Raw genomic sequence first — 14,964 nt, 5'->3', positions numbered from 1 at the left:
GGCAGCAGTCTTAATGCAAACTGTTCTAACCTGTTCTCAGTGTGGCTGGGCCTTTTCCCTGGTTCACCATCTTGTCTAAACACCAGGATGACATCCCATTTTTTACTAAACTGCACACTTGTGACCCACTTCTTCTCCATTTTTACTTTCGAATATCACTGTAAGCAAAGCTAAAACCATGAGCATTAACAATGTGACAGCCTGAACTGTAATGATTTTTGGAATATTTCCTCTACTAAATAAACGTTTTGACTACTTTTAAACTCCATATCACCAGGAATTTCAGGCATGATCCAGATCCCAGGACAGAATCTAATGTGTATGGCCTTAGGCCCACTCTGTAGAAGAGTACTTTATTCTACCTGAAGGCTCATGATCTGCACTGTTGTAAATGAGTTCTTGTCTTATGAACTCATGCAAGAGTGGTTCATTAGTCCAGCCTTATTTTGAGCCAACTGTAAACCACAGCTCCCAGGTTTTCCAAATGCTCACAAATCAAGTCTCCAAGTCTAAGAGAAGCACATGGGCAGTTTCATCACAGAAGCGATGATGTGGCACCAACTTCCTTTTTAATCACTTTCCGCACTACTGAGGTAATGGCTCAGAAGTCAGCGTGATAGAATAAATGATACTGGCTCAGCATTTCAGAGAATCCTTAGTCTATCTGTCAGGAAAGATCTGATGGCAGGGTTCTGTCATTGGCAGCAGAACCACAGGGCACTGACTATATCGCGTGAGGTATTTTATGAACACACAGACACTGCATCAAGAGCTTGGGACATGAGAGTCACTCACAGAGGTCTATAATGAAAGCACTGTGCTGAATAGCTCTATTGTTTATAAGAAAGCAATGAAGAAAGAGAAGTTGCTTCATTCATAGTAATTACACACTTTGGAAATCAGGAAAAAATTCTGGTCTTAGTTACTTAAAGTTCAAAGTTTAAATTGGTGGATGGTTCTCACTCAATGTGTGTATGCTTTGTATGCATGAAAGTTTAATACCCACTAAGACAAAAACAAAAACTGTGCATTTCTTCAAATTATTGCTAAAGTTTATACAGATAAAGGGGCACACAAAAAGTGATACAGTTTCCAAATCACTATCTTTCAACATTTCAGAATTTGTGTAATCATTCACATGTTTTTTCAGAAACTCATTTTTTATTTCTAATGTGGCCAGTTATGCACAATCATTCTAAAACATTTTTTAGGCTCACAGCTGAAAATTCAGACCTAGAAGCTGCAATACAACGTCAAGCAAAAGAGAATGAACAGCTTCCAATAACCCCGGTAAGTGCACACTTGTGAAGTCCATTTTGTATTAATTCTGTGAGACTCAAAAGAAATTTTCCTGTGTCCAGCAGTGCCATATAACCACACTTTAGGAGATACAAATATTCTCCCTGTTCAAACATTTGATGTGCTCATATTGTTACTATTTGTTCGGAGTCCTTAAGTGTCAGTTAAATTCTCTGTCCATGTAGCCGTGCATTAGTAGTAGGCTCTCCACTAAGGATATCATCCATTTAGTCACAGGTTCTGGGCTCAGAAAAAGGTTCCAGGTTTGGGTGTGACATATAGAATGGGCCTTACATCCAATTAGAAAATGGTCAATTATTTTCAGGATATTCAAGAGTCTTATTTACCACCAGTTATGTCCTGCAATGCTAGTCAGTTGCAGGCAGCAGGGTTCACATCTGTGTTAGATTGCTGATTTCTTTTCTCCTCTAGCAGTATGCATTGCAGCTCCTAGCACTATGAAGGCTAGATAGCTAGTGGGAACAAGGTTTCCAGGTTATATTATTGATTTCAACATGTTATAGGACTCAATGTGTGAGGTCTCTAGGAATAAGTTCTTACCATCAGGTTCTAGAGGGTGACCAAGAACATTAGCAATTACCTGGATATTGGGGTTTTATATGACCCAGATTGTTAACACTGCAAAAGCAGCAACCTATTCCTGGTACAGAATCTTTTTAACCCTATGGTTTTGAATAGAGCCATCATTACCCCATTGTAGGGTAACTTTTTTTTTCATTCTTTTTATACACGGGTCTATGTATGTACCTTAGGAAGCTTCTATAGTATCAGGCTACCATATGACATTTTTGGAAGGATTTTAGTATTTGTTATCCCTTTCTTTTTTAGTAATTAGTTTATTTATTCACATCTCAAATGTTACCCCCCTTCTTGGGACCGCCTCCACGAGCACCCCACCTCTTTACCCTCCCCTTTGCCTCTAAAAGTGTGTTCCCCCACCCACTCACTCATTCTTACTTCACCCTTCTAGCATCCCACTTCTCTAGGGCATCAAGCATCCACAGGAACAAGCTCATAACCTCCCTATGAGTCCAGAAAAGGCAATTCTGTAGCAGGGGCCATGGAGTAGCCCTTGTATGCTCTTTGGTTGTTGTCTTAGTTCTTGGGAGCACTGAGGTTTGCAATTAGTTGATAGTGTTGTTCATCCTATGGGGTTGCAATCCCCTTCACCTTCTTCAGTCCTTTCCCTAATTCTTCCCATAGGGGTCCCCAGGCTCAGTCCAATGGGTGTTAATATATGCACCTGCCTCAGTCAGATGTTGGTAGAGCGTCTCAGAGTACACCTATGCCAGACTGCATGCACATCTTGTCATTATCAATACTGTTAGGGTTTGGTATCTGTGTATGAGATGGATGCAAAGTTGGGGCTAACTTTGGATGGCCTTTCCTTCAGTCTCTGCTCCAATTTTGTCCCTGCATTTTCTTTAGACAGGAACAATTCAGGGACAAAATTTTTGAGATGTGTGGATTGCCAAATCCCTCAGCTCATGAACATGTCTATCTACTGGAGGTGGTCTCTTTAGGTTCTTTTTCCCCACTGTTGGCCATTTTAACTAAAGACCTCCCCATTGGGTCCTGGGACCCTATCACATCCCCAGTGCCTGGGATTTTCTATGAGAAATGAAAGAGAAAGGAGACAAGCATAGAGAGACTTGAGATAAGAAGTCAAGGCTAGTAGTGTGGATTGACTTGAAGCTCACATTTGCAGTCACTCAGTGCCAATTGTGAACAGGATACCCAAGTGATGCTTAGTCTACCAGAGAATGGGATGGCTTCTGAGCTCACCAGCAGGTGCTATTAGGGGTGAGTTAGATTAGAACATGTCTTGGTGAAATGGATAAGGTACCAAGAAGAGAGTTGGCAAAACCCCTTTTTACATGTCTTAAGGTTTCTATTGCGGGAACAGACACCATGACCATGGCAACACTTATAAAGGACAAAAGTTCTTTGGGACTATCTTACAGGTTCAGAGGTTCAGTCCAATACCAAGGCATGAAGCATGGTAGTGTTTAGGCAGGCATAGTGCTAAAGAAGGAGCTGAGAGTTCTCCATCTTGATCCAAAATCTGTCAGAAGACTGGCATCATCAGGGAGCTAGGAGAAAGCTATTTTCAGAAATGGGTGAAGCTTCAAAGCCCACTGCCACAGTGAGGCACTTCCTCCAACAAGGCCAATCTACTCTCAATAGGCCTTGCCTCTTAAGAGTGTCTCTCCCCAAGAAACAAGCATCTCCCAACCCCTACACTGTGAGTAAAGAAGATCCTCCCCAAAGTTCCTGGCAATGTCAGGGCTAGGGTGCTTTTGAGATGAGAAACGAGGGCTTGACCAGACCAGCAGAGCCAACTGGCACACCAAGAGGGTTATAGGGTTGTTATCTCCAAGTAGCATAGGGATGGGAGTATGAATATTCTTTTCTGTTGAGGAAGACAGAATATCCATGTGTGTCTACAGATGATGGGGAATATAAGAACACAGCAAAACAAGGAGATGAGTTCTGCCAAGTGAGTGCCATAAGTCCTGGGATGTTGAGGGTACAACATGTGAGATCTCTACTTAGGATGGTTAGAGGCATTGAGCCCTTTAGTATAGATGGTAATGGTCTTGGAGACTTAGTAGGGTTGGAATAACCAAGGAAGGAGGAGTAATTAGGACCATTAATTATAATAGCAACAAGGTAAACGTGGTCCTGAAGAAGTAGGAGGTTTAGTGTACCCAAAGGAAGTAGGAGGGTTAGTGCATCCAAAGGAAGATAGAATTCAGGCTCCTACTGGTCATGGAATAGCTCTGCCAGTGACTCACAAGCTCTTTCCAGGGATTGACTCTCACAGGTTAGAGTGGGGAGTGGAGTTTATGCCTGGGGAAGAACTATGGAGTCCTGGAACCACAGGTTAGAGTTCAAGGTGTGTGTGTGTGGACTCTGTTTGTGCAACTGGAATATGGTAATAGGATGGAATGTTACTGTGGCAAGCAAGGAAGATGGACACTTCTAATAGCAGAACCCTGGTGAGTCTTGAGGGAGAGAGGGTTAGAGTGTGAAGAGAGGGGGACTTCAACCTGGGAGGTGCTGTCAGAATCCTAGAATAAAGGTGTATAGTAGAGAATAGAGAAACAAGGTGCCCTTTACTGAGGAAGAGCCAGAGGAAGAGTCCCAGAAAGAGGGCTACATTAGTGAGCTAGGAAAAAAACCTTGCTGTGTTTAACAAATAAAAATTGTATATTTACATTTCAGAAGATGTCATAATGAAAATCTCACATATATGAGCTCTTCTGTAAAAGGTTATTACTCGGGGCCAAAGAGATGACTCAGTGTGTAGGAGCACTTGCTGCTCTTACACAAGACCTGGGTTCAGTTACCAGCATCCACTGGCAACGCCCAGTTTTTTGGAACTCCAGCTCTTTTGGGATCTGGTAACCTCTTCTCCTCAGGTCTGGCATTAGCTAGACCTGAGCGTACAGAACTACATTCTTGCAAAACACCCATACACATAAGACAGTTGTAAAAACAATTATTTTGAAATCTCTACTCATAGGTATCAATTTCATAAAACATTTTCTAAAATTGTCTAAGCATATTATGCATGGTAAGTAATATTTCTAAGAAAGAAAAGTGGATCTCTACATTTAAATTTTTATTCATATATATTTTCCAAGTCTGAAGAGTTGTACCATTCACTGACACAGATTTTGGATGAAATGAAAAGGAAAACTATTGAACTAGACAAAGAAATAGCCAGGTAAGACATTCATTTGCCAAAGCACTCACCCATGACTAAAGAGTGATTTTACCAAAACCTAAATATAAATTTCTATCATATCTGCATAATTATAATAAAACAAGTAGATCTAGTTTAAAATTCATATAAGAAACTGATAACATTAATTCCAATTTTGGAAGGCCAATATTATTTACTCATATCTGTGATGATTTTGACCACAATAATTGACAAATAATTAAGTGCTCTCTAATGTCAACTGTAATCTTCCTAATGTATTTTGGATTTGTATTTTGAAATATGTCTTTGCTCTTTCATTCTATATTTTAGCACATTAATACCTATATCTTATTTTTGTGCTTATTGTAAAAGTTCAAAATTTACATGGATAGAATTGGGTTTTCTTTCACATTTAAGTAGTTAGCCATGATATGTTATTCAGATAGACTCATGAAAAATATACTAATTTTCCATGTTCAGAATCCACATATGCATGAAATATAAACATGGTTCAACCTGATGAAGCTGAGATATAAACTTTAAGAAATATACATGTAGGTTCATATAAACTAAGTAACATACATGTGACTTATCTTCTATATAGGAATTGTTCCATAGTATCCAACAGAGCTCAAAATCCACAAGTATTAAATTTTCATGTAAAACAACTAACCTGTATCTTTTTTTATTTAAGGTATCTATAAATTATATGTAATCACTAATTGTCCTAGTTGGTTTTGTAAATTTGACATAAACCAGACATACCTGAGAAAGCAGAATCACAATTGAGAAAATGCCTCTATGAAGATTTGCCTATAGAGAAGCTTGTGCAGATATTTTCTTCATTACTTTTGAGTGTGGGGTAATCAGATCATTGCACATAGGTTCCACCACTGGCAGGGGATCCTGGGGTATAAGAGAAATCAGGTCACACAAAATATGAGCAGCAATCCCATAAGCAGCTTTCCTTTCTGGCCTCTGTGCTGCCTAGTCTTATGTCTACTTGACACAAGTTATAGTCATCTAAGAGTAGGGAGAGTCAACTGAGAATGACTCCAGAAGATCTAGTTGTAGGTAAGCTTGTAGGACAATTTTATAGTTAGTGATGGAAGTGGGAAGGCCTATCTCCTTGTGGGTAGGGCTACTTCTGGGTCAGTGGTCCTGGGTTCTATTAGAATGCAGGCTGAGCAAGCCAGTATGCAGCACCCTTCCATGGCCTCTGCACAAGTTTCTACCCCCAGGTTCCTGCTCAGCTTGAGTTTCTGTCCTGACTTCCTTCAATGATGAACAGTGATTTGGAAGTATAAAGTAGATTAACCCTTTCCTTTCAAGATGTTTCAGTTCTGGTATTCATCACATCAATAAGAGCCCTAACTGGATAACTAATATATCGCTCAATGACTATTATGCTCTATTATTTTCGGAACATTGTCAAATGCCTGTGCATTCTTAGCACAGGAGAAGTGTTAGTTTACATCTTTTGGAGGTCCTGAATACAGAATCCACAGACATAGAGCAGATCTCTCTCTCTCTATCTCTCTCTCTCTCTCTCTCTCTCTCTCTCTCTCTCTCTCTCTCTCTCTCTCTCTCTCTCCCTCCCTCCCTCCTTGCCTCTTTTTCTTCCTCTCCCTCTCTTGCTCCCTCCCTCCCTCCCTGTCTATGAATGAATATACAGAATGATAAATAACATGAAAAACTTTGGACTTCTAATGAATAAAACATGTCATTATTCTTTTAACTGAAAAAAAAATACAAAATTCATCATAACTTTTGAGTCTCCTAAATAGCAGGCTGCTTTTGTTTTTATTTTAATTTTGATTTCTCTGAAGTATAACTAATAATTTCCTGTGATTTAACATTATGCATATGATATTGCATCTTCTGCATTTTGTGAAAACTTTACTAAGAAAACTCCACTATCTGGTCTCTAGATTTCTTCTTAAAAACTTTTAGTAGTTACTCACCTGGTGCTAAGATAAAATACAATGACCAAAGACAACTTCAGGAATAAACGGACTATATTTCCAGAGGGACAGAGTCCACAATATCTAGGAAAGCAGAGCATGACTTCAGAAAGAGGAGGCTGGTTGACCACAGTTCCATACATACATAGTAGGTAGACAGAGAAAGGGACTAGGAGGTGGGGTAAGTGTATAAACCATGCCCTCCTCGATGGTCTACTTCCTTCAAAAAGCCTCTGCCTCCTGAAGTTTCTGCAACCTGACCAAGCAGCACCAGTAATTGGAGCCCAAGTGTTCAAACACTTCTTCAAACTACCATAGATATTTTCAAGTCTTTCCTGTATTTCTAGATTTGACCACCTATATCTTAAAGCACTGCCTGGACTCTCTTCTTTCCCCAGTTATCCCTCAAAGACATTTTTTTCTCATCATTCTAAATTTTAATTTTTTTTATTGGAACTTAACCAAGGTGCTTACATACTTGGTACCACTATGTGGAATGCATAGTTTTTATTTATATGTGTTTGTGTGTCTTGGATGTATGTATTCATTTGTGTGTATGTGTGATCTGAGCCTCCTCTCCATCCAGCATTAGACAAGAAAATGTTCCTGCAGTCATGTCTATATAACGGTATGATAGATACATTTTCTCAGTAAAGTTTTGCTCTTGTCAAATGAAACTTGCTTCTGTCAACTTGATAAAAGTGAACAGCACCAACAGAAACAAAATAAGACAAGAACAAAATTAACCATCAGAATATTGGTATCTAATTTCAGTTCCTAGCATTCACCTTCAAGTAGCATCTAACTGCCTGTAACTCAGCTTCTGAAATGTCAGTATTCCTGACCAATGAGGCCACTTGCATTCCTGTGAACATATTTACACAGAGACTCACACATACACAGTCAAATAAAAAAGAAAACAATAAGTAAATGATTAATTTGATATATAAAAATGTAATACATGATATTTATAACAATTCTAATTATGATTCCAATATTAATACTTTATTTACCATTTATATTTCAACATTTTTATTTTCAAATTCAGGTTTCAATCTCATAATATTTTAAAGTAGTCATAAAATCATATTTATGAGAATGGTTCATAAACGTAAATTTTTCTTTCATATGATAAAACATATTACCTACTTAAAATGTAGTAAATGTTTATAATTTAAAAATTGCAGTTACTAGCCAGGCATATTCTTATATCTATAATCCAAACACTTGTAAAGTAGTCTGGAGGGTCAAGTGTTCAAAAACAGATTGCCTCAAAAAACAATACAAATACAAATACACATGAACACAGACACATACAATAATAATAATGCCTTACTTGTTTTACGTATTTTCTCGCTTTAATAATCTGTGCACAATGATGGAGGAAGACTCAGATGCACATAAAAATGGAGAGTTTTCAGATTCCAGAGCTTCAAGTACAACTCTCTGTGAAAATGATATGGTGTTTAAACTAAGACAGGAGGTACATTTAAATTAATTTTGGGATAAAAAAAATCATCTAATTTAGTACAATGTAAATATAAAGAGTTTGGAAATTTTTGAAAACTTGAGGTCATATTGAAAAAACAACAACTGTCCTTTTAGATTGAAAATGTGTCCTATTTGTGTCTTGAAATTTCTATGCTTTTCTAAACCCATTTGGTATGCATGCTCCTGCCCAAACTTGAGTCACAGGAACCAAGTTCTAGACTCTATATGTCCAGAAACAACAATTTTTGTGCATTTTCCTCCTTCTATTGAAAAAATATGGTTCAGTCTGGATTTTATCGATCATGATTCATGAAATAACTTTTAAACGCATATGAAGACATCATTGTGTATACCTCTAAATTTCAGGTATTCGATTCATCAAAGATAAATAATTTTTCAAATAATAGTTGGAATAAATAAATTTCAAAAGTAGTTTTTATGTCATGGAAAAATATTTCAGTCTAGAAGGAGGTGAGATGGACTTTTCCAGAGAAGCAAGGAGAAGTAAACATTAGGAATCTTGGAAAAGAGAAAATAAATCCAATTTTCCCAAATTAAATATAACCTTGTATTTTCTTCATTTCTTGGAAGGGATATATACTCTAGCTTCATTTTTCTCATTTTTCTACTTCTTTTCCATTTCACATGGGTTTTCTAGTTAAATTGCCTTTTATTATCTGTGAGAAAAAAAATAAATGCCTGTTCTTAAAATTGAATATATATTTTATGTTGTAAAAATTAATTTTCATTTAATTCTTAGTAATCATTTCTTTTTACTTAATTTATTAATTTAATAGTACTAGTAATTAGTAATTAGTAAGTTGATTTATTCAACTTTTAAGTTCATGTTCAGGAAATTATACTTCAAACTTTACTCACCCACCACCCAGCTTTAGTTTCACTTCTATATGCTTGCTGCCTTTTTCTAATCCACATGTCACCTGACAGTACCTTCCACTATCTTCGGAAACAGAAGATAATACTATTAATATTAATATTATGAATACAATAATACTTCATGTTGTTTTATGTACCTTCGTTTGGCAGGGGTTTACATGCATAAACCAGAATAAACCCAATTATAAAAAAAAAGTAAAGAAATTTCTGTTCTAAGAGACACAATGATTTGACAGTCATACCAGTATTAAATTAGCTAAAAGACACATGAGAACCTCACTTATGTACCTGATAATCAATGCTTAGGGAGTTTTCCTGATCTGATTGGGAAAACAGTTTATAGTTTCTCTCTGTCTCTCTGTCTCTCTGTCTCTGTCTCTGTCTCTGTCTCTGTCTCTCTCTCTCTCTCTCTCTCTGTCTCTCTGTTGTTTGTGTGATGTTGTTGGATTTTTTTTAGATTTAATGTTATCAATAATTCATTAATGTAATGAATGAAGGTGTGAATTTGCAAACCATGTGTAAAGTCTGGGTTCAGGCTGAAATTGCTGAAATTCATGATGAATTCAATTGAATTCATGCTGAAATTGCTATTGGTGTTTTGCTAACTTTTTTCTGCCTGCTGCATGACTAGACAATATTAATTGTTTTCACTCAGCTTGAAAGTATCAAAACAAAACTACAACAAGCACAATCCCACTGGAAATGCCTGAACGATGAAAATAATGCCCTGCAGCAGAAGTCAGCAGAGATGGCAGCAGCCCAGGAGAAGTGTGAGATGCTAAAGTGCAAAATACAGCAGCATGAAGAGAAAATACTCAGCCTCAAAACTCATATGGACCAGAACATGATAGAGTGCAGCGAGGTAGAAAAGCACAGAAAAGCCATTGAAAGGCAACACAGGTGTCAAGTAATAGAAGAAATAAACAAAGTGAATCGATTATTACAGGTGAATACAATCATCTGTCATGTGCTGTAATTAACTCCACCTCAAATTTCATTTTCAATGTATTGTGTTTATGATTGTATGTGTTTCTTCTGTGTTTCATGGCAACTTCTGTTGTAGATTTTTGGAAAAAGAAACGATCCACTTTTATTGATAATCATCTTAGATTTGTCTATTAGTGCAAAAAGATTTCATCATTCAGAATTCCTGTTTTCAATAGGGAATCATGTGATCTTTGAGATTACTTGAAAAATTGTGAGAAAGAAAATAATTGTGATGTGGATATGATAATGAACTTCAGTTGTTTATACGTTCCATGCTTTACTATAAAATTGTACTATATTATTAATTTTGGAATTATTATATGGATATGTCAGGGATGAGGATGTAGTGCTATGGTTGGATAGCTCTCTGTCATCCATAAGACCCTGGGTTCAGTCTACAGCACCACAGGAAGAATTCTTTAAAAAATTCTGCTTAAATGCACTTGATGTTGTTGATAAAGTATTTGAACTCCTACCCCTTTCTCTTTCATTTAAAATATTCTTTGCCTTGTAGATTTAAATGTAAAGAAAATTACACAATAATTTGTTGGATAGTTATGTTTCAAATAAGTGTTTCCTTTATTTAGAATAAATACAGTGATATTTGTAATTTAAACAGAATTTTCTTTTATTTGAAGTCATTTAGTTTGATCTTGGTAATTTCAAATATGCATACTGGGTATTTAGATCAAATCAACCACTCTTCTTAAACCCTTTGAACTCTCCTTGGATGTCCTATTTTAAAATGTGTCTTTTTAATGTTCTTTAGGAAGAGGCTGCCTATGACCAACAGAAAGAGCATGAAAGACAGGAGTATATCATGTCAATGGAGTGCAGAATTACTGCCATTTAATTGTATATTTGAAGTAGATGTGGTTTACAAATTTATGCATATTTAAATGCCTATGACTCTGAAGCAAATTAATGTATAAACCAACTCAACATTTCTTAACTTGTTACACTTTAAATACAGTGGCATCCAGAAGTTTATAAGTACAACCCTTCTAGAAGGCAGTAGTGTTGCTTATAAAGTCATGTCTCTTTGCTTACCTTTTCAACCTCTCTAAAGTTTTTTAAATTGCCATACTTTAGGCCACATGCTAAGTACTTGGTCAGTACAAAGAACAATAAATGCCATTTGTATAGTTTTTTAAAATCATATTGCTTTGTTTAGGCTTTTAAAATTTACTATTTAATTTCTCAACTTACACCCCGTTCACCACTGCCCTCCTGGTCAACCCTTTCCACAATCATTCCTTCTTCCCCCACTCCCCTTGACTTATGAGTGGGTGGGGACAATCTGGCTTTCCCCCAACATGACAGTTCAAGGTTCTGCAGGGCTATGTGCTTCCCCTCCCACTGGGGCCAGAGAAGCTGCCCAGCTAGATGAACTTATCCCATGTACAGACAACAGCTTTTGGGATTGCCCCAACTCTACTTGTTCAGGACTTACATAAAGACCAAGGTGCACTTCTACTACATATGTGTAGGGAGGCCCAGGCTGGTTGATGGTTCAGTCTCTGAGATCCCCAAGGGTATCCACCTTAGCTGAATTGTTGGCATTCCTATCCCCTCATGAGCTGCAATCATTCCTCTCATTCTTTCTTAAGAGGCCCCAAGCTGCACCCACTATTTGGCTGAAAGTGTGCATATCTGTGTGTCAGTTGGCTGTTGGGGCCTTTAAAAGGACAGCCATGCTAGATTCTAGCCTGCAAGCATAACAGAGTATCATCAATAGTGTCAGGGATAGGTACTTGCCCAAGAGATGGGTTTCAGGTTGGGTAGGTTATTGGTTGGCTGTTCTCTCAATCTCTGCTCCATCCATAGTTCCTGTATTTCTTGTAAAAAGTGTAAGTTTTGCATCAGAAGTTTAGAGGGTGGGTTGGTGTCCCTATTGCCAGACTGGAGACCCTGCCTGGCCACAGGAGGCAGCCTTCTAAGGCTTTATATCCTCAATGATGTGAGTCACTGCTATGGACACCCCCATTGATTCTTGGGCTCCTCCCCTATCTTTCCTATCTTTCCTCGCCTCTCTGGCTTTCCTGGAGATCAATTCTATCTCCCCTCTCTCCAATAATTTGCCGATTTCCATTAATTTTTATGGCAATCCTGACATCCCACTGTAACTCTCCACACTCCTGAACACACTAACCCCCACTCTTGTTCTATTATCCTCTCTCACCACGTTTCCTCCCTCCATCTGACTTCCACCACTATTCCATTCTCCCTTCCAAGTGAGACTCAAGCATCCTTGTTTGTGCCCTCCTTCTGTCTAGTCTCCTTGGGTGCATTGAATGCAATACGAATGTCCTTTATTTATGGCTATTAAACAATTATGAGTTAATACATACTGTTCATGTCCATTTGGGATTGGGTTACCTCACTCAGGATGATAGTCTCAATTTTGCCTGCAAAATTAAAGATGTCTTTGTTTTTCATGGTTGAATAGTATTTCATTGTTTAATTGTACCACATTTTTCTTTTATCCCTTCTTAAGTGAGGAACATCTAGGTTGTTTCCAGTTTCTAGATATTACAAATAAAACTGGTATGAACATAGCTGAGCAAATGTCTTTGTGGAATGGTGGAACATGTTTGGGTATATGCCTAGAAGTGGCAAATTTGGGTCTTGAGGTAGATGGATTCTCAGTTTTCAGCTAACCTACCAAATTGATTTCCAAAGTGGTTGTGCCAGTTTGCAACCCCACTCTTGCCAGCATGTGGTATCTCTTGAGTTTTTTAACCTTAGCCATTCTGAAAGGTGTAAGATGGAGTCTCAGAGTTGTTTTGATTTGCCTTTCGCTGATGACAAAAGACTTTGAACATTTCTTTAAGTGCTTCTCAGTCATTTGAGATTACTCCATTGAGAATTTGCTGCTTAGATCTGTGCTCCATTGTTTTAAATTTGATTACTTGTGTTGTTGGGGCTTTTGTTTTGTTTTGTTTTTGTTTTTGTTTTTCTTTTTATGTATTTTCTTTTTTGTTTTTTCGAGACAGGGTTTCTCTGAGTAGCACTGGCTGACCTGGAACTCACTCTGTAGACCAGGATGGCCTCAAACTCCAAAATCCACCTGCCTATTCCTCCCAAGTGATGGGATTAAAGGCCTGCTCCACCTCTGGCCAGCTCTGTGTCTAGTATTATATTTGCTGAAAGTATTTTGTATTCCAAAATTAATTTAAAGCACTATCTTCCATAGAGATCCCCAAAACTATTTTTTTTTGTAAAAAAAAAAAAAAGGAATACTTTTGACTCCAATTCATACTTCAAAGTATAGGTCACTAAATTATCCTTCAAATTGTTTTTATTGTTGTTTTGTTTGGTAGATTTGTTTGCTAGATTCTACTTGGTAGTTTTTTTTTCCATTCACTAGTGTAAAGTGCCTTTCTCTCACTCTCTGATTAATTTTTGTTGAAAGTCTATTTTATTATATATTATAATGGATACTCTAGCTTGCTTTTTAGGTATCTTTGCTTGGAAAGCTTTGTTCCAGCCCTTTACTCTGAGGTAATAGCTGCCTTTATCTCTGAGATTTGTTTCTTGTATGCAGCAGAATGATGGATCTCTTTTTGCATCACTTCTTTTAGCCTCTGTTTTCTTATTGAGACAATGAGTCCATTGATGTTGATAGATATTAATTACCAGTTATTGTTATTTCCTGTTATATTGATGGTGGTGCTGTTAGTGTTTGTGTAGTTGTATGGGCTTCCCTTGTTTTTTCTGGCATGTAATTATTTATTTTCTGTCTCTTCTCCTTGCATGAGAGTTTTTCTTCTTGTATTTTTTATAGGACTGGATTTGTGGATAAATATTGTTTGAATTTGAATTTGTCTTCAAATATCATGTTTCCTCTGTCTATGGTGATTGAGAGTTTTACTGGGCACAATAGTCTATGTAGGCTTTTTTGAGACGTTGCATGGTACCTGACCATGCCCTTCTACAGCTTTTAGAGTGTCTCTTGAGAAGTTTTAGTGTGAATCTGATAGATCTGGGTCTTGGAGGTGAGAACCTTCCTCTTATTCTATTCCTACTATTCTTAAGTTAGGTCTTTTAATGGTATCCCATATTTCCAGGATGTTTTGTGTCACGACATTTTTAGATTTAACATTTTCTTTCACTGATTTCTTCCTTTCTTTCTTTTTTAAATTAAATTTTACTCGTAATTCAATTTTTTACACTCCATATTCCATTCCCAGCCCTTCCCCATCCACTGTCTGACTGCTCCACATCACACACCTCCTCCCCACCCCACCATATCTCCACATGGATAACCCCATTCCCGAGCTCATCTGACCTCTATACTCTCCAGGGCATGCAGTCAGTTGAGGGTTAGATCCATCATCTGTGATTGAACACACCTGAAATCCTCTACTCTCTATGTGTTGAGGGTCTCATATCAGCTGGCGTATGCTGTCTGATTGGTGGTCCAGTGTTTGAAAGATTTCATGGGTCCAGATTAATTAAGACTGATTGTCCTCCTACAGAATTGCCCTTCTCCTCAGCTTCTTTTAGCCTTCCCTAATTCAACAACAGGGGCCAGCTGCTTCTGTCCCTTGGTTGACTGCAAATATCTACATCTGACTCTTTCAGCTGCTT

At 37.6% G+C, this 14,964-nt stretch overlaps 1 protein-coding gene across 1 annotated transcript in view; it reads left to right on the top strand.

Annotated features, from left to right (window-relative positions):
• Positions 1–11,224, top strand: part of LOC147005977 (coiled-coil domain-containing protein 144A-like) — a 153,612-nt gene extending 142,388 nt beyond the window's left edge. Inside the window, exons 13-17 of the mRNA XM_085828703.1 lie at positions 1,212–1,290; positions 4,971–5,046; positions 8,346–8,479; positions 10,040–10,330; positions 11,141–11,224. Of these exons, the coding sequence (XP_085684829.1) occupies positions 1,212–1,290; positions 4,971–5,046; positions 8,346–8,479; positions 10,040–10,330; positions 11,141–11,224 (664 nt within the window). The remainder of the gene's footprint in view (positions 1–1,211; positions 1,291–4,970; positions 5,047–8,345; positions 8,480–10,039; positions 10,331–11,140) is intronic.
• The last annotated feature ends 3,740 nt before the right edge of the window (positions 11,225–14,964 follow it).

Source organism: Mus caroli, unplaced genomic scaffold, assembly GCF_978045245.1.
Source record: "Mus caroli unplaced genomic scaffold, Mus_caroli_1 scaffold_2, whole genome shotgun sequence".
In the NCBI taxonomy this organism is placed as follows: Eukaryota; Metazoa; Chordata; class Mammalia; order Rodentia; family Muridae; genus Mus; species Mus caroli.
Note: the sequence above shows the minus strand (reverse complement) of the source record. Positions and strands in the feature narration are given on the sequence as shown.